General features: G+C 47.2%; 1 protein-coding gene across 1 annotated transcript; it reads left to right on the top strand.

Annotated features, from left to right (window-relative positions):
- Nucleotides 1–3,707: 3,707 nt before the first annotated feature.
- HEYL (hes related family bHLH transcription factor with YRPW motif like) lies at nt 3,708–20,275 on the top strand. Its single transcript, XM_074976463.1, has 5 exons — nt 3,708–4,285; nt 10,015–10,081; nt 11,072–11,155; nt 13,055–13,136; nt 16,580–20,275. Exons 1-5 carry the CDS (start codon nt 4,206–4,208, stop codon nt 17,254–17,256), a joined length of 990 nt encoding a protein of 329 aa, XP_074832564.1. The 5' UTR covers nt 3,708–4,205; the 3' UTR covers nt 17,257–20,275.
- The last annotated feature ends 4,840 nt before the right edge of the window (nt 20,276–25,115 follow it).

Here is a 25,115-nt window from a genome sequence, read left to right as displayed (position 1 = left end):
CTCAGTGAGACAAGGCAAATGGGAAATGTCCAGCTCTGCACATATCTGGGGCCAAGTAAGGCCCAAGGGGACATCAGTGATCCTCCAGCAATGGACATTCTAGGAACACCTGTGACGAGGTGGGAGAAGAGGAGAGTCACAGGTGGCAGAAGAGAGTGTAGGAAGAAGTCTCTCCAAACATCCAGGGAAGCTGCTCCCCTTCCTGAAAGTTCCAAAGTTTGGCTAACTGCCAGGCAGTGGGAATGAGCAGGGAAAACTCGTTGCCCTCGTGACTGAGTTTCACGTCTGGCAGGTTGTCAGAAAAGCTGACTAATCTTCTATTCTGTTGGCACACAGAGATCTAAGAGCTTCTTAATGAGCTGTGCTGGTCTCCTTTCATCCACAGTCCTGTTAACATGGGAGTGAGCCTCTCACAAATCCCCTTCTCTTTCAGAGGAGCTGGGAACTCCAAGAGCTCTAGTTCCTCCAATATACCCTACCGTGGGCTAAGAGGCGGCAGGCCCCTATAGTGATGCACAAGAGCAAGTCAGCAGTGGTCAGAGATATTTGTCACGATTGAGTGACTCAGGCTAGCTACTTAATAGCAGCTAAAGACATTCCAAGCCGTGGTCCTGCTAATTTTGTCCATCCATGTGCCGAATGTGTTTTCTTATGCACTCCGAGGCATGGACAGACATGCACCACCCGTAGAAACACGTGCTGCTGGCTGTGGCTGCTCTGCTAACCAGCTGGGCAGCAGTTGAATTTGTTCCAGGCAGCTGCCCAAGCGCTCAGGTTACAGGGAATGCTGATTCTGAGCCACAAGATCCTTTGCCCCTAGATAAAGAACAGTAGAAGCCAGATTTCTGTTCTCTTAGACATGGTGGGACTCTTACCCAGCCCAGCAGCAACAAAAGCACTGGGATTAGGAGCAAAATGAGTGCTTCACCTCTGACCCCTTGCCAATTTCTCCACTTGTCAGGTGTGTGCGTTTACACACACTCCCTAGCCAAACAAAGGAAGAATAGTTATTAATTGACACCTGCACCCCTATCCTGCAGTTAATTCCCCTTAATCTCTATTGACCCGAGCTGCTCAGCATGGTATCCATTTCTGTTATTCTATGGGGCATCTAATCCAAGGATGGCTGGGATCACTTTAACAATCCCCAGTAATTTAACAGGAGTGATTATAAATTACTCACCAGGAGCACAGGCTAGAGCATGACTCTGATTACAAGTGAGTTTCGTGGCCTCTGTGATGGAGGAGAAATCCTAGAAGAACATGTTGCCAATTACTCAGATTGAACCCAGATAATGATGCTTAGAGAAGACCCAGGAATGAATGAGCAAGGAAGGTAAATTTCCTTCTGACCAAGAAGGGGGGCAGGCTGGATGCACTTTAAATCAGGGAGCCGATGGGCACAGGACTGAATGTACAAGGGTACTGAAATAGCCCAACTTGTCTCTAAAGCCCATTGAAATGAAAAGCAGGACGTGAGAATGGTTCCCGTGTATGTCCTCGGACTAACCTAATTAGACATGGAATCGCCATGTAGACAACAGTAATTGACCTAGCATTCAAAACAGTAACAGGATATCTATCTGAGGCAAGTACTCCCAGGAGTGAGTGGGCTGCAAATTATTCCAACCGCTGATGACTAACATTTTCTTTTGACATGACATCATTACTGGTGAGTGAATAAATCATGGGTGAGTCAGGCAAATGGACCCAAAGAAGATGCAAGGGAGCATTTATATGACATGCCTTTCATACACAGCCTAGTTTAGAGAATTTTTTTAAAATTTGGTGCACTTTTTTCATACCCTTCTGCATATAAATCTAAGTCAGTTATTCTCCAGAGCTGAAGAAGTGGGAATATCCCATGAAAGCTCAACACTTAATAAATAATATTGTTAGTGTCTAAGGTGCAGGACAGTTTTTTTGTTCTGTGAAGATACAGACTAACATTGCTTCAGTATCATGAGTCCAAGGGTACAAGCCTGAGAGAGAGAAAAACTGTACAGGTTGAACCTCTCTCTGGCACTCTCTGGTCCAGCAACATCCAAGGTCCAACATGATTTTAGTTAGCCGGATGTCCACTTATTGTGGGTCTGGCCTTGTTTCTCACAGTCCCATAAAGTTCATTTACAGCTTCCTGTCCTTGCTCTCAGTGTTCTGTGCTGTTGTTTTGGTCTAATTTACTATTAAACATCTTCTAAGGCTATTTCGACCTGGCAATTGGTATTTCAGGATTCAAACTTATCCTGAAATAGCAACGCGGTGTCTTTTCCCTGTGCTCGAAATAGTACTGCCATTTCAAGCACGGTATTCCAGTTCTGGTACTCCTCATCATCTGAGGGGTCATGGAACTTTTGGACTAGCTGCTTATTTCAAACTGAGGTGCCGATTGGACAGCACCAAGTTTGGAATAATGAATTTCAAAATAATTTATGCAATTTGCATAGCACAAATTGTGTAAATTATTTCAAAAACAACTCGCCAACTAGACACAGCCTAAGAGCCCAGTAAGCAGTGGAAGTGTTGGTAATGGAATTTTTTGATAAATGCTCCCCTCCCCAGCAGAAAACAACCAAATAATCAAAAATAAAGCTTTCCTAAGGCGGGAAAATAATTTCCCACCCAGCTCTATGGCCCGTGACACTGATCTGAAAGGTACCATGGGTAATTTCAGGGTAATACCCCGTTTGCAGGAAAGAAGGTAATAAAAGCAGCTGCTTGGAACTTGCTCAGGGATTTCAGGTCTTAGAAATAAGCCACACACTCAGAATTAGGAAGCAAAGTGCAGGTGAGGTGGCCAAGAAGAGGTGAAAAAAAGCCATTTCTCATAGCGGTCGTGTGATTTCTTCCAAGATCATAAAAAGGATGTGTCATTGGACTCATCTCCCACTGACTGCAGTGGAAATTCAAATCCTCCCTACTTCTGAGGGTCTGCACCATGTTCCTACTCATCCTTTTCTGTCCGTGTGCAGAATATATTTTTAATGTGCACCAAAGCAAGTGCACACCTGGAGAAACACAAAACCTAGCTGCGGGCAGGCTGCTCATGGGCTGGGTGGCACTTGAGTCTCTCCTGAGCCGCAGAGCAAGGGAGCTCACCTGCCAGCTGGGACCAGGGGTCACAAAAGAAGAGCCACAAACCAGGTGGCACCAGAACAGCAGGCTGGGAAAACAGTGGCTCTGGACTGCAGCTGTGTAAGCTTAGGAGCGTCTCATCCCCAGGGTCTGCTTGGGCTCCCATCCTGGGCACAATGGAGATTGCCTCGTCTGTTCCTTATCTGGGACACCAGGCCCTGGCTGCTGGTGGGGAGACAGGAGACTGGACTGAGCTGGACCTTGGCCTGAGCCAGCCTGGCCCTTCTTATGAGCTGATTAGGACTGAAAGCCCCAGCCAGCCCCTGCCCCCGGCCTGACCCCTCATCAGCCTTTTGCAAGCAGCCGGCGCTGAGGAGACGCTGGTTTTGGTGGGAAGCCGAGGGCTGGGCCCGCCGGCGGCTGTGCGTGCGGGGCTGGGCGTTGCTTTTCCCCTGCAACAAGCCAGGGCTTTATCAGGTCCATCGCTTTCCCACGGGTTCCTGTTGCCAGTGAGGTCACTGGTCCCTTTAAACCGCGGCGGGGACCAATCAGCGCGGCGCGCCGGGGGGCGAGGAGAGGGGGGCCCGAGACGGTTCACACGGGCGGCGCTGGGGCCGGGAGGGGAGTGGGAACCCGGAGCCGCCGCGCCAGCCGGAGCCCGCCCCGCCGGGAGCTGCGGACGGGCCGAGAGGAGGGAGCCGGGCCGGAGGGGAGAGAGTGGGCGATAGCCGCTTCCCAGCCCGGGCCGGGGGCTTGTGTCGCTTGGCTTCCTAGAGCCAGCAGGGGAGCCGGGACTGGCCAGGGCGGGACAGCCCCCGACCACCCGCCCCAGGCCTCCGATCGCCCCCACGTGCGGGGCAGCCCCCTATAGACCCTCCCAGGTACGGGGCAGCCCCCATAAATCCCCTTATAGACCCCCCCCACCTGCGGGAGAGGCCCTATAGGCCCCCCCCCAGCTGTGGGGCAGCCCCCATAGATCCCCCTATAGACGCCCTATAGACCCTCCTAGCTGCAAGGCAGACCCTATAGACCCCTATAGACGACCCCCGCCTGTGGGGCAGCCCCCCATCCAGCCTCCAGGTGCGGGGAGGGAGCAGAGGCGCCGGTTTGCCCCGCTGCCCTCTCAGAGGATGAAGAGGCTGAGCGAGGAGGCCTCGTCGGGCTCCGAGTCGGAAGGGACCATAGACGTGGGCAAGGAGGAGGAATACAGGTAAGGGGGCAGCACGTGGGAGGGGGGCCAGTGACACACGTGGTGCAGGGTAGGTGTGGAACCTGGGGGAGCTTTAGCACCCGGACTCAGTTCCGGGCAGGGGTGGGGGCAGACAGCACCCCCCACTCTTAAAAGTGGTCCCATGAGAACGGCCCTGCTGGGTCAGACCAAAGGGCCATCTCGCCCAGTGGCCAATGCCAGATGCCCCAGCAGGAGTGACCAGAACAGGGAATCATCAAGTGATTCCTTCCCTGTCCTCCACTCCCAGCTCTTGGAAAACAGAGGCGAGGGGCACCCCCCTGCCCGTCCCGGGTAATTGTCATTGGTGGAGTGAACCTCCATGAATTTATCTAGCAATTTTTGGAACCCCATGCTGCAGTTGTATAGTAGCCGTGCTGAGAACCATTGAGCCAAACGATAAACCCTTTGTGTGATGGAAACTGTTTCAAGGCAGTGGGTGTGTCAGCCCCCCCAAAACCCCCTATTTCCAGCACCCATGCAGTGGGTGGGAGTGGAGTGGGGTGGGGGGTTAAGACCCCAGCACCCGCTGGTACTTCCAGCAGCTCCAGAGCCAGGAACTCAGTCTCAGACACTGGAAGTTCCCATCTCAGCCCTGGCACCCACTTGAAGCTCTGGGACCTGTGCAGAACTGAGCTAATCCCAGAATGGCCCAGGATGACTTGAGGATAAATTTTAGTTCCTGATTGTGCAGTGTTCCAGGGCTGGAACATGCTAATGACAAGGGTTAATCCTCATAACCCTCACAGCTGAAAAGCAAAGGGACAGAAACTCACTGCAGCATGCAGTGAAGGGATATTAAATGGCAAGCCTTGGAGGAAATGCCAAACTAAGGCTTATGGAACTGGCTACACCCATCCCAGCATGGCTAACGGAGAGGAATCATCTAATCTTTAACTGCGGCTCCTAGCTCCCCAAAAGAGAGCTATGGTCCCCAGCATGTATCACCTGCACACTGTCCAGCTGAAACACTTTATCTGATGAGTGAGTTTGTCATGAACTAGTAACGCAGTCTGTGGATTCATAACACACCCATTGCCCTGCTAGGCTAAGGTTCAGTTGCTCTTTATGAAATGCGGGTGGGGTTGTGGTTTTCCCAAGTCAGAAGTTTTTGCATGGTACAAACAAAATGTTAGCAATCGACGTTATCCATCCAGCTGAGGGAGTTTCAAGTTCTGGGCTCCTGTCAGGCTTGAGCAGTGAGACTGTAAGGAAAGAAGTGATTTCCCCCTCTCCAGTACTATTTTACTTCTTTGCAAGGGCAGTCCTGTATATGTTAACGGAGCCTTGCTGCTATTCTTCAAAGGATTGTGTTTCCACACAGTGTCATCTGCTTGCCAACATGCTCAGGCACTTTCAGAGCAAACACAGACAGAGTAGGAATGTTTGAAGAACTATTGTTTTCTTTTCTATTGCATACCCTGGTTGCTTTTGAACATTCATGTACACAGCTCAGAATCCTAATCAGTGCTCCCATAGAAATTCGCTACTTGAGATCCTGAATACAGAAATCACCAGTGGCCTTCTTCTGTCAGCATCTCTTTCTAGGTCCCTTGGTAGGACATGCACTGACTTTCACCAAATTAAATCCTTGAATGGTGTTTCTCAACCAGGGGTACGTGGGACATGCACTGACTCTCACAGAATTAAATCCTTGGACAGTGTTTCTCAACCAGGGGTACATGTACCCTTGCAGGTACACCAAGGTCTTCCAGGGGTTCCATCAACTCACCCAGATATTTGCCTAGTTTTACGACAGGCTACATAAAAACACTAGTAAAGTCAGTACACACTAAAAGTTAATTCAGACAATGACTGGTTTCTACTGCTTCATATGCTTTACACTGAAATGTAAGTACATTTCTCTTCCAATTCATTTATTTGATACAATGGTAGAAAGTCAGCATGTTTTCATTAGTAGTCTTCTGTGATATTTGTGCATGTCTTAGTTTTTAAGTGAGTTGTAACTTTGTGGTATGCAAAACAAATTCGACTCCTGAAAAGGACACAGTCATCTGGAAGGATTGAATGGCACTTGTTTCAAGACCTCAGATTACCGTAGGACCATGTTTCTCAACCTGTGCTATGTGTGCCCTTAGGGGTACATATAATTTTTTTAAAAAGGAGTATTGTATAAAAAAGGGTTGAGAAACACTGTTCTAGAACCTTAATACTTGCTGATATTAGTATCAATTGAATTTGAAGCATAATATGCTTTTCTACAAGTACATAGCATACATGTAGTGACACCACTGTTGAGCACATCTGTATGTAATCTACTGTCCCTACACACCCATAATATAATGCATCACAGATCTAGACAGCACCACATTATATCTTACAACACTCCGACGGCCATGACAGAATATAATGGGTTCCTCTCAATCATTTGTCAGTGAACAGCCAAAGAAATAGGTTAGGCCTCAGTGGCCATTGGAACTACTTATTTCCAAAGCAACTTGTAAAATATAACATCATTGTTATTTATTATGCTGTGTAGGGGTCCCATTGTGTTTGGCAAGCACCTAGCACGGGGGTGAGAACATTTTTTATGTTAGGCCCCACTTTTCATCCCTGCAGTTAGCAGCCCCCTCCCCCTCCATCCTGTCTAATGTAATCCAAATCGACAGAAATTTCGGTTGTGTTCATTTAAAAAAAAAAAAAACTTCAGGCACATGAAAGAAGCTAAGTCTGTAGAATGTAGAAGCTTTACAAAAAGGTATATCAGTGTGAATACACATCCACAAAACACTTATAGATTCCAATATTTTTAATGAGATGGATGAACCCGAGACCCAGCAGTCAATCATGCTGCACCCCCTTTTATGAAATTTCATCTCATCCCCCTGAGGGGGAGCCAACCCCACACTTAGCGAACCCCCAATCTAGCACATAAGAGAACAACACTCCCTGCCCCAGGAGTTTACAACCTAAAAAGTCAGGTGTGATTGTAAGAAATGGAACAGGTAAAGAGAAACTCCTCCAAAGAGGGCATGGTGGCTAGAGTGTGGAACATGTTGGGACAGCAAGTCAGCAGTTTTGGATTTGACTTCCTGCTCCACCCCGGACTGGCTGTGTGACTCTGGGGATCAGCTGCTGGTGGTGTGAAGTGTAATTAACGAATGCTCAGAAAGTGTCCACACTTCATCCTCAGCCGAAAGTTGTAACGACATGCAAATGATTATTTTTTGTAATAAAATAGCCAGCAGAACAACATTACAGATGACAAAGCTGGAGAACGAGAGACGTAATCAGTCGTAACTCTCCAGAAACTTAGACCAAATCTCCTTAAAGTCTTCCTATGTATCAGTCAAATAGAGAAACCTTTTTGAAGTAAGCCAGGTCTATCAGTCCAGTGTCTGGAACTGCAATTTGTGAACTGCAGTGCATTCAAATGGTACGGGATTACTATGTTCCTCCAAATGGAGGCTCATTTTATTCATAGCACCTGGTAGTGAGTTCTACTGGATAACTTCATAACACATACCCATACTAAACATCAAATTATGTCCCTATACCATAAACACATGCACAATACCACATACACTAGTACAAATAATAGAAAATACTCCCTGCTGTGAGTCCATGCACACTTTCTCCCAGGTACCCCCTCAGACCATGCATACACACACACGCGCACACATTTGTTTTCTCTATCAAAACAAAAAGCAGTCAAGTAGCACTTTAAAGACTAGCAAAATAGTTTTAATAAATAATAATTAATAATAATTAAAACTATTTTGCTAGTCTTTAAAGTGCTACTTGACTGCTTTTTGTTTTGATAGTGTATAGACTAGCACGGCTTACTCCTTGTTTTCTCTATGTGTATATAGCAGACATTGAAAGACTATAGGTATAGGGGGTATATTAAATGGGACTCAGGGTAAGAGTTTTTCATTGTGTACTGGGGGATCACCACATCCATGCTCAGTAGCCTTTTGGCTACATTCGTTATGTTAATGAAATAACATGTAATCAAAGCACCATATGAAGGTTATCATCTTGCTCCCAGTTCAAATCTGGACTTGGTTATTTGAACGTTGCTAATCACCTCTCTTGCCATATGGAAGAAGAAGAATTTCTAGAAATCCCTCTCTTTGTGCCTAACAAAATGCATTTTTAATGGCCCATGCTTATTCTATTCTGGGACTTTTCAGCTTGGAAGAGAGATGACTAAGGTGGGATATGTACCTGTGTCTCATGCAAAGCTGCTCTATCCTTATCATCCTGAGTTATCCATTAGAAAAGCAGCATAGTGACAATGAATTGATGAAAGTGTTGTTTATGCTCCTCTCACATTGTACTTCCTGCACCATTACTTTGGGTCTTTTGTCCCACCTTGAGGTCTCAGCAGCTGAAAGGTCTGAAGCACATTCGCTCCCAGTTTTTCCCATTGTACATTTTTTCTGAGCCTCTGCACTGCAGACTGTGACAGAAACAACAGAGTAACAGCTCGTTCCGGGGCTGTCTGTTGGCAGGCAAGGCTCCCTGCTGAGTAATGTAACATAAGGCATTTTCCACCCATCTTCTCCGTTACAACTGAGCACCATCCCTGTGGTGCTCAAGCACCTCATTCTGGGAAGTAGCTGGTTTTGGCCATTTAAAAGTTTACCATGCAACTCTTTTGTAAATCCATTTGTGTGCCACGGGAAAAGCCATTATGCAGCTGTAAGAAGCATTCTTCACAGGGAAATAAAGGCAAGAACCTGGAAAGCTCTGATAAGCCCCATGAATGCTATCACCAGGCCTGATCCCTGAACTATGTTCCCTCTAATTTTTTCTATCCATGTGTGGAATAAATTTTGTTACATGCACCGGGGCAAGTGCAGATGCACACCACCATAAAAATAAATGCTGTTGGGTGTGGGTGTCTGTGGACACTGTGCCAATCAGCTGGGGAGAACCTGAATCTTTCCTGGGGGGCCACTGAGGCTGATCCATGAGTTCCCTAACTCATAGTTACATCATTGGCAGTTGTAGGTGCTCAGGTCTGTTATCACAATACTGGTATAAAGTGCTGCACGTTTACACAAGAGACCTGAGAGTGTTTGGTCTGTAGCTTCACAAAATGCAACAAACAAAACAAAACAAAAACAAACAAACAAACAAACAAAAAAAGAAACCAAGCAGTCCTGTAGCACCTTAAAGAATAACAATCTTATTTGTTAGGTAATAAGCTTTTGCGGGTAAGACCCACTTCATCAGATTTTGGAGCAAAAATGAGAATACAGGGTGTATGTGTCTGTCTACCTACCCCCTCACCCTCCCACACAAACAAACAAATGGACAGGGCAGGGAGAAAATAAGGTGGTGGGGAGTCACCAGTCATTTAATAGGATCTGTAGCAAGAGATCTGAAATCTTCATGAATGGAGGAAACCAGGGATCAGATCTTTGCTTTTCCAAAAGTAAGGCAGATGCTGTCTATTTCAACACCAAGGTACAATCTATGTCTGTTAGCAGAACAGCCTGCCAGAAATTCATGGGCATTTTGCAGAGAGGAGAAACCTCAGTTCTGCTCAGTGCCCACCACCTCCCCCTTTACTTAGCTCTCATGGAACTGTGCTTAAAACGGTTCCAAAATATCAACACTCTATTCTGCATGGAGAATCACGTGTGGTGAGTGGGTGCAAAGGGTGTGTGGTTACAAAAAGCATGTGAAACAACTCCCCTCTCCCGCCTCACCCCCACCTTTTTTCACCCCCTATACAGCCAAGTATCCAGGGCTGTTTCTCCCACCACGACATCCCAGATGCAAGCCAGGAAGAAGCGGAGAGGGGTGAGTTCCATTTACGAGACACAAGCTAACTGCCATATGGTGCCCATCAGTGGCAGGTACAGACCAAGGACATGTGAATGCTGTAGGCTTCTGAATGCTCAGTATAGCACTCGTTAAGCTCTAGTTCAGCAAAATATGTGCTGTTTTCCCCATGCTGTCTCATGGATCTCTCCAGTTCAAGGGAGAAGCAGTGTTAGAACAGTATAGGACAGAGGATTCATGGTGACTAGCTTCTATTTCCAACTCTACAATCGCAGCAATGAGCTGTACAGGGGCTGGAGAGGCCCCATACTTCACTTAGATAGCTTGTATACTTCTTTTTCCTAGGCCTCCTGGTGGCCTGTCTAAGTCACAGCATCCTCTCTGATCTGCCCCATGGACCACCACACTTGTTGTTGGGTCTCATGAGGGGGTCCTCTGAAGGCAGCCCTACAGTTGTCCTGCACCCTGCACTTCTGGAAATGGTCCTCAATGGCCACTTTTATGCAGCCAAAAGGGATTGGGATCCCACCCCATGTTTTGTTGGGCAAGTCATTCAACTCCTCTGTGCCTTAGTTTCTCCATTGGTAAATGAGATTTATTTCCTTTGATTAAAAGTGCGTGTCTAAAATTGTAGCTATTAATGGGGATATTAAAATGGGAAACAATATTCAATGTTCCTTCGAATTTTTCCATCCACATGCAGAATAAAATTTATCTGCACCAAAACATGCGCAGATGCGCACCACCAATAGAAACACACGTTGAGGGCTGCGTGAGGCTGGGGCACTCTGCTAATCAGCTGTGCCGCACCTGAGTCTCTCCTGGGAGGGCTGCCCAAATGCTCAGTTTGCAGGGAACACTGGACACTGTGTACCCCAGGAAGTGCTCTGAGGCTCCCTTAATGAATGCTTGTTAGAGAGTTTTACATCTGGATGGAAGGTGTAAGTAGGAAAGTGATTATGACATATGGGGCCCTGCTACACTCCTCTGAATGGAATTCTTTTGTAGATCATTGAAAAGCGACGCCGTGACCGTATCAACAGCAGCCTGTCTGAGCTGCGGCGTTTGGTCCCCACTGCCTTTGAGAAGCAGGTATGTGCAGCATGTTAGATATGACCATTTTCTCTAGTTTTAAGAAAAACAATAAAAGGAAGGACCTTCTGGTGCTTATGAAAAAGCCTACATGGATGGGTAGTACCAGCAGAGACAATTCCAGGTTGAACCACTCTAATCTGGCACCCTCGGGACCTGACTGGTGTCAGACAAGAGAATTTGCCGGACCAGGGGAGCTCAATATTGTTTAGCAGCATTACCAATGCTTCCACTGCTCACTGGGCTCTTAGAAGACATTTAGGGGCAAATTACAGCTAAATAACAGCACAGAACACTGAGAGCCAGGCCTGGTGGCTGGAAACAAACTTTATAAGACCCCCCCGGGAAACTTGGCCACACCCATACAGCTAATTAAAGTAATGCCAGATTACGAGTGTTGCAGGATGAGAGAGTTCTGGATTACAGAGATTCAATCTTTAACTCCAGGCAGCTCAAAGAGGGGCTGTGGCTCGGTGACTCGGAGGCATGATGCTTTTACAGACACTTCATATTAGGCATTAATTTCATTCGCTCTCATTAGCTAAGCACGGTTTAGCTTGAGAAGTGCTTGGCTGGAAACTCTCAGGGAGCACGTGCAGTTTGCGCTATAGAAAGAGGTGCTGGTGACTCAGTAGTATTCTCCTCTCAGAATGGTCAGTGCTGCCTTAATGCTGAAGCAGGTTCCGTCTTTTTGAAAGCAATCTAAAAATAAGGTTCTGCCCATTGACAGTAAAAAGGTCTCTTGAAATCTAAGTCACCTGTCTGGCATATGCAATTGTTGCTTCTTTTTGTCCCCTGTTTATCTAAAGGCTCCAAACCTCCTGTGGTACTTTTCCCAGTAGGTGTGCTAAACCCAAGAGCTGTGCTCAGATTGTAACTTGTGCAGTGCTGTTCTGTTTTCCCAATTTCCTTCTGCAGCTACATCTGGAGATGTTATTCGGTCCCACTTCACAGTCCTAACTCAGAAGTATTATGTAATGTCAGTGATGCAATGACTGCTGTGTTCCACCACAGAGGTGACTGCATTTCACTGATGCGTATGCGGTAAATAGAGTCTGTAGGTCCTGTTGGGATTCTTCCGGATTGAAAACCCTATAAATGCTCCATATTATCCCCACTCCATGGGAGAAGTAAGTGGTAAAATAGAATGGCAATAAATTTTCCAGTAAAACTGATTCTATTCTCTGTGAATCAAAGCCCGTGTCTACACTAGCCCCAAACTTCGAAATGGCCACGCAAATGGCCATTTCGAAGTTTACTAATGAGGCGCTGAAATGCATATTCAGTGCTTCATTAGCAAGTGGGCGGCCGCGGCACTTCGAAATTGACGCGCCTCTCCGCCGCGCGGCTCGTCCCGACGGGGCTCCTTTTCGAAAGAACCCCTCCTACTTCAAAGTCCCCTTATTCCCATGAGCAGATGGGAATAAGGGGACTTCGAAGTAGGTGGGGTCCTTTCGAAAAGCAGCCCCGTCGGGACAAGCCACACGGCGGCGAGGTGCGTCAATTTCGAAGTGCCGCGGCTGCCCACTTGCTAATGAAGCGCTGAATATGCATTTCAGCGCTTCATTAGTAAACTTCGAAATGGCCATTTGCGTGGCCATTTCGAAGTTTGGGGCTAGTGTAGACGTAGCCAAAATGATGCATTTCAGCAGCAGAGATGAAGGGAAACAGAGATTTTTCAATTTGCTTCACAGCTTCTCATGAGGGGCAATCCATTTTCTTTACCACTTGATTAGAAATGAGTCTGAATGCAAAGCCTGAATCTGTTCCTCTGGCCATTTCTGAACCTCCAGAAAGTTTTGGTCGCCTTGAAGATGGCTCTCAAAATGAGATGGAATCCTAGATTTTAAAATAGTAGATTGATAGTGTCTCTTTCTCTTTCTCTGTTGTCCCACACAGGGCTCTTCTAAGCTGGAGAAGGCAGAGATCCTGCAAATGACAGTGGACCATTTAAAAATGCTTCATGCCACTGGAGGATCAGGTGAGAACTGCTTCTGTACCGGGGGGGTGTGTGTGTGTGTAAAATCCCCGGCAGCCTTAAAAGCAGTAGCAGAACTCCTACTTACCCCAGGGAGGAATAGGACTTCTTTTGAGGGGAGGATAATTTCCCCATGACTCTGAGAGCAGCATCCCACCGTTACTGTCTATTGTTTACTCCAGAAATCCTTCTTACTAAGGTTACAGAAACTATTCACGTTTGCTTTTGAAAGGAAGTGGCTCTCCCCTGGGAAGTCTTTCCACTTCCTGTGCTGTCTGGGGGCTAGGGTCTCACAATTCGGCCTTGGCAGCTGGAGTTCTGTCATATGGTATGTCCTATGTAACCACAGAAAAGGCAGCCAGCTCCCAGAACTGTCACAGTGCCACACACAGACCTGGGCAAGGCTACCCACTTAGTCATGCTCGCAAATGGGTCTGGTTTCCAAACCCAAGTCTGTCTCCTCTACATCCAGCTGGGAGATGTTTGCTGGCACTGTCTGGAATCTGGTTAGTGACTCTGCATAGACACAGGACTTCTTTTTTTCATCTAACAGTTTGTAAAACGCCAGGGACTACACGTCCTCCACAAGAGCAGAGGGCCCATTCTCCCCTTGTCCAGTGACACTGATGGGGAGCCCAGTTTCGGCACTGTAACTCTCTGCCTCGATTAAAACAGTCCTGTCTCGCTCAGGCCAGAGTTGCATCTGGCTCTAGCAACATTGTTTAAATCAGGCCTGCTGATGGGGGTTGGAGGGGATGTGTTTTGTACCATATCATAGAACTGGAAGGGACCTCCAGAGGTCATCAGATCCAGTCCCCTGCCTTCATGGTAGGACCTGTCACCATCCCACCATCTAACCTGCCCTCTTGCTTTGTAAGGCCCCCTCAAGGATGGAAATCACAACCCGGAGTTTACAAGGCCACCGAGCTATTCCCTCGCCCCAATTTCATTTGGTGGTGGCTGGAACTCTGGCCCCCCTTTGAACTGCCATGCCAGTGCCGTTCTGGCTGTGAGGGAGTCTGGCGTGTGTGGCCCGGCACCGTGGGTCAGTCAAGTGGCACTGAAGGCTGAAAGCCCTAGGCCCCGCCCCATCTGCCCTTTCTTGGGGCACAGAGCCAGGCCACCTTGCCCCATGGGGGCTGTTGGTGCTGCTGGTTTAAATGCACAGTTTGACAGCACTACAACATGTTTTTATCAGGGTCTCCGTATGTGAAGTGGTACAGTGCTTAGTCCAAGCTGGTCGAGTTCTCTGGTTGATTGCCCACCCTCTCTGGAAGCCCAAGAAAGAAAGAGATCTAAGGAACAATTGATAGTTTTATTGTACGTTATTGATCGTCTCCCCAAACCAAAGCTTTGGGCTCCCCTAGAGCTAAAAATGTGGATCTGAGACTGTCTCATGTCCTTTATTTGGATATCTGTTTAAATGAAATATGGATAACACAGTCAAAAAGTTGCTTCTGAATATGGAGAGAGGCCATTAAGCTGTACTGTGAGAAGTAGAAACCACCCAACCTGCCGTCCTGTTAGAATAATGGGTGGTCTGCTCCTGTTCAGGAATGGTCTTGTCAGAAGAGACCCAGCTAGTCCAGAATATCCATTAGAGTCCAGTGAAAACTACCAAGGGAAACTTCTTCCTAACTCCCACTGGAGATGAGCTTATGCTGTGAACATTGATGGCTCTGATCATTTTATCCTAGCTAGAGTCATTGCAAATGTCAATTTATTTTTTGACATTTAGTTAGTTATTTGCTTCTCTCGAGGCTGATCCCCACTCTGATACTTCGAGTGAAGAAGAAGGAGGGCTGCAAGAACTTTCAATTACCCTACCACTAAAGGCTTCTGCTTAAAAAAAACGCCCCAAGGTCACAAATCCCTGACCCTGTGTGACACATTGCCACCACTCAAATGCAAAAACCCCTATGAGAACCCAGGAAGACACACTTGAGCTATCTCCCTATGGGGTAACTCCAAGCTCCTAATCCTCCCGCAGGACAGAGCTTGAAAACAAACTGCAATTTCTTAATAGCCGACCTTACAGTCATGGGCATGTGCACACAGAACATCCTGACTTCTAGGACACTGGAATCAAATCATAGTCTTATAAGGGTGATTTTATTAATGAAACAAAAAAACGATATACTTAGTAAGTACACCTAGTTACTAGTAAAACAAAAAAGCAGTAAAGCAGCACTTTAAAGACCTAACAAAATAATTTATTAGGTGAGCTTTCAGTCTGAAGAAGTGGGTCTGTCCCATGAAATCTCACCTAATAAATTATTTTGTTAGTCTTTAAAGTGCTACTTCACTGCTTTTTTGTTTTGATAGTATATAGACTAGCACGGCTTTCTCTCTGTACCTAGTTACTAGGTGTAACAGGGCAACTGAAAAGGTGGATTAAAAGTCAGGGAATTTTTTCCCTGGGATTCAGTTTAAATGTTAGAATGTCTGGGAGAAAGTGGAGGAAGGCCTACAGAAATCAGCCTGAAGTTCTACAAATCAAACCCAAAAAATTTAAAAAAATAATCTGATTGTGTCTGACTAAACGTCCCCTTTCTACTCACTGATTTGTTGTCTCAAGTCTATCTCTGAAAATTCCATGCCTGGTTCCTCACTTAATGCATCTCTCCTTGCTCACTATTTTTCACACAAAAGACTGCTGCAGGCGAATTGCTGCTTCAGATCCCATTTCCTCTTCCTATGGGCTCACCTGGCTGCCTGCCAACACTGGCTCTAACCCTTTGCAGGTGATTAAGTTTACATCTACACTAGGCAAAGAAAGTCAACTGCTGATATGCAATTCTCACTACGGCAATTGTGTAGCTAGAATTGACTTACCCGCGCTGTGCTTACTTGGCTGTCCCTACTTAAGAAGGTCGACAGGAGATCGACCTCCCTTACTCTTCATGTCTCATGAGGAATATAGGGGTCACTGTGACCCCAAGAGGTCAATTTCGTATGTCCCTACCAGATGCGCAAAATTGAACCGCAGAAGACCGATCCAGAATGGTTTGATCTTCCAGGCTAGTGTAGACATAGCCTGAGTTAACTGAACAGCTGGGATATCTAGAAAAGGGTAGTAGCCTTCCCATCCATCACAGCTACAATAATATTAGGAAAAAATTCTTGTCAGAATGGTTAATTACTGGAATAAATTGCCTAGGGTAGTTGTAGACTCTCCATCATTGGAGATATTTAAGACCAGGTTAGATAAATATCTAACAGGGATGAGATAGATGATGCTTGGTCCTGCTGTGAGGGCAGGGGACTGGATTTGATGACCTCTTGAGGTCCCTTCCACCTCTAGTATTATAAGATTCTATATCGTGGGCAGCAAATTCCTCAGGTTAAATACGTGATTACGTTAAAATGTGTAGTAAAATCAGACGCCTGTGTTCTTGGTGGACAGGATGCCAAATGGCTTTTATTTTTTTTTTTCCTCCTCACAGGGTACTTAGATGCTCGAGCCCTGGCTGTGGATTACAGGAGTATTGGCTTCCGCGAATGCCTCACTGAAGTGGTCAGATACCTTGGTATCCTGGAGGGACAAAATGGTGCTGATCCTATCCGGCTACGCCTCCTCTCCCACCTGAACAATTATGTCGCTGAGATGGAGCCTTCGCCTCTGGCCACTTCCCTTCTGCCCTTCCAGATGTGGCCTTGGTCATTCCTCCACAGTTCCACAGCACCTGCCAACCAAGTACTAATACCCCGGAGGGAGGCTGTCCCTGGTCTAGCTGTCTTGACTGCTTCTCCCCTGGCCTATCCAAGCACCAGCCTGAGAAGAGCTCCCGTTCGCAGAATTCCTAGTACCGTTGTGCCAGCCCGCCGAAACGTCCTGTCCAATAGGATGGCTTCTTCATCCCGGAGGGTTAGACCCACGGTGACATCAGCAACCCCCGGTGCTGTGTCCGCCGTGCCGTCGCTGAGCCGGGCTTTGAGAGATGCAACATCCAGGAGCAGCCATGTTGCCACACTCCGGCTTTCTTCCACCTCTGCTGGAGTTCTTGTGCCACCTGCCTACACAGCTTCTCCTGCTGTGAGTGCTTCTTCACAGGCACCAGGCACCGGGGGTGGGACTTCCAGACTCTGCCGCCTCTGGGCTACTGAAATTGGGGCTTTCTGATTCCCCCGCCCCCAGCAAAATCCTAACAGAGAGAAAAATCAGCAGCAGCCCCAATCAAAAACCACGCTCAGACGAACAGCTTCTTTCTTGCTTTGGATCAATAAAGGACCGGCTCCTCCACCCCCCGCATCCCTTCTGATTCCTCACATCATCCTCCTTCCCCATGGCCCCCCTTTTCTATTTCAGCTAGGCAGATTTTTATATTGAGCTGAACACACTTGTCCAGGTGCAGCTCCACTGAAGCTTAGGGATAAGGTTTGTACACAGATCCTAATTCAGATCTTTTTCTTCTCCAACTCAGACCATGAAGGGAGCTGAATGTTGAAGTCCGGAAAATGTAAACCAGCCCTGGCTCAGATTTGATTTTGCTGGGATCACAGTGCTCCGAAGTAGCACTGCTTTCTAATGCTGTGTTGTTGTAGCCTTTTGCTGCATCAAGAGAGGGACGGAGGGAAGGATGGAAGGGTTATAATAAGCTCCAGGTTGACCAGGGCCTTATTCCCTGTGGAGTGAGAAGAGGTTGCTGCAGGTTGATTAGAGCACCTGGAACCAATTAAGGTCTTGCCAGAGACCTAATGAAACCCCTCTGCTTCAGTCAGGCAGTAGAAGGAAGGGAGAGCTGATGCTACTTTGGAGGAGGCCTGTTACTGAAGAGAGGAAAGGAAACTGCTGGAGCAGAGGGACTCCCTGGCATAGAAGACTGAGAGAAACCCTGCCAAAGGGGAAAGAGGATAAGAAGCCCCTGAAACTGAAGCAGCTGGAACCTGGAGTAGGTGAGGGGGGACCTGGGTCCCTTCCCCACTCCCTTTTGTCTCTCACCACCACCCCAGGTACTAGTGGAGCTATAAATGCCCAACAATAGGGGCAACATGGTCCCCTGGTCCACTATACCAAGTAAAAGCTCTGGACCTACCACAACACTGTTGGCCATTTACCCCATCATGTAGGTCTCAGGATGTTAGCAAGACAAGTTGTTTGGGGAGGAAATATCTTTTATGGACTGATGTCTGTTGGTGAGCAAGACACTTTCCGGCTTACATCAAGCTATTGTTCAGGTCCCAGAGATATTCTTCAGCCAGACCTGAAGAAGAAGAAGAAGAAGAATTTGTAACCCATTTGGTCCAATAAAAGAGGTTCCTGCTCATCTTGACTTTTGAATAGTCACTTCTCCGGACTCCTCTGACAGCATTCCTGGCTTCAGGTATAAGTAAGGTGAAAAGTGTGGAAGAACAGCAGACAAGGCCTACAAACTGTCCTTTGGCAACTCAACCCAGCCTCATCAGGATGGCTATGAACAGTCAGGACAAGTGGGAGGTTCCTTGTTGTTGGCCATCTCCATTCTGCCACTCTTAAAAATGGAGAGCTTGAATCCTGTTTAACAAGCTCATACAAATGTAGCCCTGAGCTGTGAGTTAGTTGAAAACATAAGTTCCAGATTTCTCTCTCAGAACTGATGTACTGTGATAACCATTTTTTCTGCTGCTTGGAGTTTTCCCAGCACAGGACTTCCTCTACTTAAGACCCCAGTACTGTGTGCTGTCCTCATTTCCATTTTCTGTACCCATAACCAGGGCTTTCCTGGTAGTGTACTTGAGTCATGGAAATGTATGCCTGAGCCTGTGCTTGGACCAATGCTGCCGTCACAACATTTTCAGGAGAGAGCATCAGACATCGCTACGCAAAATGCTTTGCTGAGTGGCATTCCCTACGCAGAGCATTCACATGGCTGAGTGAGGCTGGCCTTGCTCAACCAGTGAAGCAATACAGGTCAAAGTGCAGGCTTCCAGATTGACACCTGTCATGGAGGAGAGGGCAGCTGGAACAGGAGAGAGAGAAAACTGCCCTTCCTTCTCTCTTCCCCTCTGCAGCTATCAGTCCTCCTTCATATGAAAAGCCACTACCATAAAGGGTGGAGTGGGAGGAAACCTCACTTATGCCAAGCTGCTCCTTTTGTTTGCACTGATTCCCAGGCCCTTAATTAAATTTTCTACCCTGTTCCCCCAGGCCTAGCTCTGCTCTTTTTATGTTCACTTTCTCTCTATGGACTTGGTCCCAAACTCATTGAAGTCAGTGGCAGTCTTCCAGCTGAGATCAATGGGCTTTTGATCAGCCCCTGTATTCTTGTCTCCTGACAGCTTTCTCTGCCTTTGTCTTCTCTCTGCGCTCCTATATAACTGTGGAGGACGGTGGTGATTCTTTGTCCTCTGGTTCCTCTGTACCTCTAAGCTCTATCCCTCTAGGGCAAGCAAGAACAGCTATTGGTATTCTCAAGCTCTGCTCCTGTTTTAAGTCATCTTATGTGGCCCAGTTGCTAGGGTAATGAACCTGGACTCCTTCAGCATGAATCTATTCCCAGCTCTGCCACTGGCCTGCTATATGACCTTTGGTAAGTCTTTTGACTTAACCTCAGTTTCCCTATATGAACATGGACAGATGAAAAGCTCTATAGAACAGCTACATATTATTTTCCGTTCTTGCTGCAAATCAGCTGAGAAGTGACAGTAATAAGAGAGTGCTCAGAAGTTGCCGGAACAGGTGTTGGGGGTGCTGTTTATATAAAACAGAGGAATAGGAAGGGCAGTTGGTGTGACCAGATAGCCACAGACTCTCTCAAAACCAGGAGCAGCTTCCTGAGAAGGAGTTGAGAGACTAGAATTGTTCCTCCCCACCAAGATATCTGGTCACCCTAGCCACAGGCTGTATATTGCCTATGCATGTCTCTTGGTGTTATGATTTACCATGATGAGTGCGGGGAGAGTCTATTACATTATGTATGAGACAACAGTAAATCCTTGCCCAAATCAGATCAGGACTCCTTTTCTCTGAAACTGTGCTTTGCTTTTCTTGGCTTTCTGTAGAAGCTGGCATGAGTCCAGCTGAATACCCTCTAATCGAACCCATGTAAGCCTTGCCTGGGCCAGCGGTGCTGTGCCATGGAAGAAGGATAACACACAAAAAGGAATAACAGCTGTAACAGTGAGTAAAAGTAGTGTCTTTTTATTTTTTTTTTTACATAATAGACACTACCTACCCCAGAGGTCAAGCCAGTGGCGAGTTGTGTATTGTGCTGGCAGCTCAGCCTTGGCATTCATACAGCTGTGTTTTTGACCTACTTGTGTTAAATGTACATGGGTCACACAGACTTGTTTTGGAAGAGAGTCTTCCTCATTGCTCTTAATACACATGTTCCTGCCACTTGTCCTCACTCCTTTCCTGAGGTGGCCAAGTCAATCGGGGATGAACTGTTACTGTTCAGAGAAGTCCCAGCTGGTGGACTGTGCGTTTAGATCTCTTAGCGAGCAGCCTTGCTTCACTTTGCGCTGTGCAGAGCTGTTGACTTTCCGAGCAGTTGGACATCTAGCACACGGTGTCAAATAAAGTCTTCCAAACCCATGTCATGGTGGTGAAATGTGTGGTGTGTCACAGTCTGTTTTGCTGGAAGTATCACACGTGATCTCTTCACAGTCAGTGTTGGACTTGACTGTTTTTGGTAATTTGGTATCCCCGGCAACTTTTGCCACTCACTTTTCCAGATTGTTTAGGAATATGAGGAACAGCACAGATCCTTGGGAGACCCTGCAATTTACTTTTCTCCGTTGTGAAAATGGATTATTTCTATGCTTTCCCTCCTATCATTTACCCAGTTCCTGATCCATGAGAGGACCGTCTCTCTCAGCTCATGACAGCTTACTTGACAGTCTTTGGTGAGGAACCTTGTCAAAGGCTTTCTGAAACTCCAAGTACAGTATATCCACTGGATTCCCCTGTCTACATGTTTGTTGACCCCCAAAAGAATTCTAATAGACTGGTGAAGCATGATTTCCTTTTACAAAAGCCATGTTGACTCTTCCTCAACAAATGATGTTCATCTGTGTCTGATAACTCTATTGTTTGCTATACTTTCAACCAATCTGTTCAGTACTGAACTTAGGCTTACTGGCCCTCTAATGGCTGGGAGCACCTCTGGAACCTTTTTAAGAAGCTAATGTGATGCCAACTATCTTCCAGTCGAAGACAAAAATGATGTTACCTATCACAAACAATGTGGGTGAGGTAATATCTCTTACTGCTGTGGGTGAGACAAGCTTTTTAGCTACACAGAGCTCTTCCTCAGGACTGGAAAAGGGGAGATATTTGTTACACTTTACATGATCTGATTGGAGGTGCTAACTTGTAATTTTGGGTGGAGGTTTCAGCACACGACAATCTTTAAAGATTAATCTTTAAGCCCTGCAGACTCTGGGACAATCCTGGAGGGTAGGTAATCTTAACTCTCATTGTAAAGTTCCATGCATGAATAATTTTGACTACCTATGTTTTCTCCATTTTTAAATGGATGAAGTGATCATTTTCATCTCCTGTCCCTTCTTCCAAGCAAATGCAGTTAGGAGCACTTCTGCTTTCACTACAATACAGGCCTGTCCCAATGGTAAAATCAAAAACTTAGTGAGAAATCCTAACTGGGCTTAGAGGATACAAGAGGATGCAGGAGTTGGCGCCACCATTGATGAAATGTGACCCTCTACCATCCATATTAAACTTCATGTTTAAAAAAATAGCCTGTGTCTTACCATAGTGTGCAGTGCTAGTACATCAAGAATTACTTGTCAGAATCATGACAAATGAGTGACCTTGGAAGACCATATGGCAAAGGGTCTTGTACTGATCTGCCATCATTAGGAGCATACTTGGGGAATAAAGAATATCATCAGAAACCTTTGCTCCAGCCGCCTGAAGAATGCAGATAGAGAAAGCTCTTTGGGATCCATACCCTATAGTCAGATGGGGCCAGGATGCATCTGGAAGCAGCCAGAGCGGTAAGATCCATTTAAGTCAGTTTCCAGACACAGAAAGCAAAAGGTGGCTCTGGGTTGCCCCCTAGTGTCAATTCACTTGGTGATCTAACTAGGTATAAGGAGATGGCATGTAGGAGTCATGTGACTCCAACTTCCTGGAAAAGGGCACAAAGCTTGAATGAATATGGGTGTAGAATAATTAATAAACTTAGTTTCTTCAGGCACAAGGGCCTGGGGATGTTCAAACATCTAAAACAAATGCTGTGTTCAGAACAGTTTCCCTTCTGCCAGCACCACTACAGCACTGAGATGGTGCTCTGAGGTTGGCTGGGCCATTTAAAACTTTAAATCTTCATGAAGGAATAATCAGAAGCATTAACCCCAGAAAGCAGGCTGGGCTGAATTTTTCAAACAAATTGCAGGTTGACAGTGTTCTGATCCACAGCAACCAGGTTGGCAGTGTACAGATCTTCACAGTAAGGGGAAAGGAAACAAACTATAATGACAGTCAGTCTTTGCTACCCATTCTCAGGTGTTACCAGAATCCAGTGACTGCATGATGGGGTTAAAAATATTGTAAAACAAGTTATTTTGTTACATCCCTTCTTCTTTATTCTTCCACTGTAAATTATTTACCATAGTGAAAGGATCATCTGACAAAAAACTAGCGCTAACCAGTGGTTTTCTCCAGGGATGAAAGTACCTGTAAATTTCTTACAGGTATTGTCCTATCACAACCCAGGTCCCTCCTAGCTCTTTAAATAGCTCCCTGCTGGCTTTTGCCTCAGTTCAGCCAGTTCTGGACAGAGCTGTAAACTGGGGTGTACTTCTACCTCTCCTTTTATCGAGGATTAAAAAATATAACTGTAGAGCCACATGATAAGCACAACATAAATGTGAAGGATATATTAGGCTCTCTTAACTTGTGCATCGTTAATGAACCACTGACTTCTGCCGTGTGTTTTCAGGTGCATTTTACTGTCTGTTTTTTTTTCTCTGATCCCTCTTCCTTCCCAGCGTGGTTTCCTCACTTATTTTCTGCTTTTCCCTTTTTTTCACTCCATTTTCAATCCCAGGGCACTGTTCCTCTCTGGTGTTTCACTGGCTGTCTAGTCATCTCCTGGTTCCTGATTGTCACAGTGTCACACAGAATTTGTTGATTCCTTTCCCTTCATGGACTGAAGAGACACCCTTACCCTCAGGCCTCTGGTGCACTGTTTGCAGGGGAGATTATCAGACTTTCTTTTAGGTGCCATTAAAAATCATCACCCACTATTGAACCACATCCATGTCCTTGGTACCGTTCCCAACAGCCATGGAATCTTCTGGTTCCAACATTTTTCTCTCCTTACTGACAACCTGGGTGGCATTGCCTCCTGGCCATGAACTTATCACAATGTGATTATCAATATTCAGATCTGCTCTCCCATGCAGAGGCAACTTGCTTGTGGTATAACCTGAGTGAGAGGGCGGCGGGATCAGTATGTGAGTGTATATGTTGTTGCCATGCAGCTGACAGGAGGGTTGGAAAGACTGTCATGAGTTGGGTGGTGGGTGTCCTTAGCCCCATGGAGGTAGTGGTGGTGGGGAGGCTGGTATGAGTTTGCCCCAGAATTGACGTGTGGGGTGGACTGATGGAATCTGGGGGTTGGATGGCCTACGCAGTGGGAAAGAGAGCAAGAATGGCCAAGTTAAGGGAGTTGTCAAGATCTGGACAGGTCTCTGTTGATAAAAACTCAATGTCAGAACTTTGCTCATGGATTGTTTGTGTTTTGTGGGGTGAAGGGAAAGGGTGTCAGAGTTCGGTGTGGGGCCAGTAGTCATGAGGCGAAGGAAAGTGGGTTTGCCCTTTGGATTTTTCAGGTGGGAATGACTGAATGTGTGGGTGGGGGGATGGAAGGAGCTCGTTGGGAGAGGTTCTTCTGGAATTGTCAGGAATAAGTCAGATTTTAGAACCCCGTAGATTAGCACAGTTTTTGGTGTCGGGGTGGGAATTGACCTTTGTTCTCTGTGGGGATGTTTCAAGATTGGAGACATTGTCCCTGACCTGGCAGGGAAAAGGGGGAACCCGTCAGAATTTTTTTTGGAGGTTGCCCATTGGATTGTTGGGAAGAAGCTCTCATAATATGAGTAGGGCCTTGTCCCTGGATTCTCGGGCATGTTTAGGATTTGAGTGTAGGTGTCGCCCCTGGATTGGGGTGAGAGGGAGTGAGGATTTGAGTTAGGGTTTGCATGGTTTCTGGAAAAGGATCAAGTTTCAGGGTGGCTTCCTGGATTCTCGGGGAGGAAGAATCCAAGATTTAGGGAGTAGGGGCTGATGCTGACATGAGCATGAAGAAAGGGTCCTCATTTGTGGGGAGGGGCTCCCCAAATGTCTGGAGGGATTGGGTGTGAGGTAACCCCAGTTTACCACAGGCAGTGCAGGATTTGGGGGCTCCTCAGAGGTGGGGGGAGTTTGCCTGAGGGGGTTCATGATTGGGGGGGGGCTCAGATGCAGGCCTTGGATGTGAGGTAAACCCAGATTATTTGGGCAGCTCCTCAGAGGTGAGGTTTGGGTGTGAGGTAACCCCAGATTACTAGAGGGGTTCATGATGTGGGGCTGGGGTATGAGGTAACCCCAGAGAGTGCAGGATTTGGGGGGGACCTCACAGGTGGGAGCTGGTGAGGTAACCCCAGATTACTGCAGGGGTGCATGATGCGGGGGGAGGGGGAGCTCCCAGAGGTGTAGGCTGTGAGGTAACCCCAGAGGGCGGGAAGCCTGGCGGCGGGGAGCCTCTCCTCCCCGGCAGGGGTCGCTGCCGCGGGCGGCCCATCCCTGCGGCGCGGCGGCGGGTCGCTCCCCGCCGGCCCGTGTCCTCTCCGCGGCACGGCGGCCCTTTCACCCCGGGGAGGGCTATAAAGGGGGTTCCCCGGGCTGGGGGCCGCCTCTCCGCTCGCCTGGCCGCAGCGCGTGAGTCGGTGTCGGGCCCCGCCGCGCTCCCGCCACCCACCCTCAGAAAACACAAAACCCCCAAAAAATCGTAAAAGCCCCCAAAACTCCCCCCTCCCCCCAAGCGAGCCAGC

This window comes from Carettochelys insculpta, chromosome 24, assembly GCF_033958435.1.
Source record: "Carettochelys insculpta isolate YL-2023 chromosome 24, ASM3395843v1, whole genome shotgun sequence".
Taxonomy (NCBI): domain Eukaryota; kingdom Metazoa; phylum Chordata; order Testudines; family Carettochelyidae; genus Carettochelys; species Carettochelys insculpta.
The sequence above is the reverse complement of the archived record's forward strand: the minus strand, read 5'-3'. Positions and strand labels throughout refer to the sequence as shown.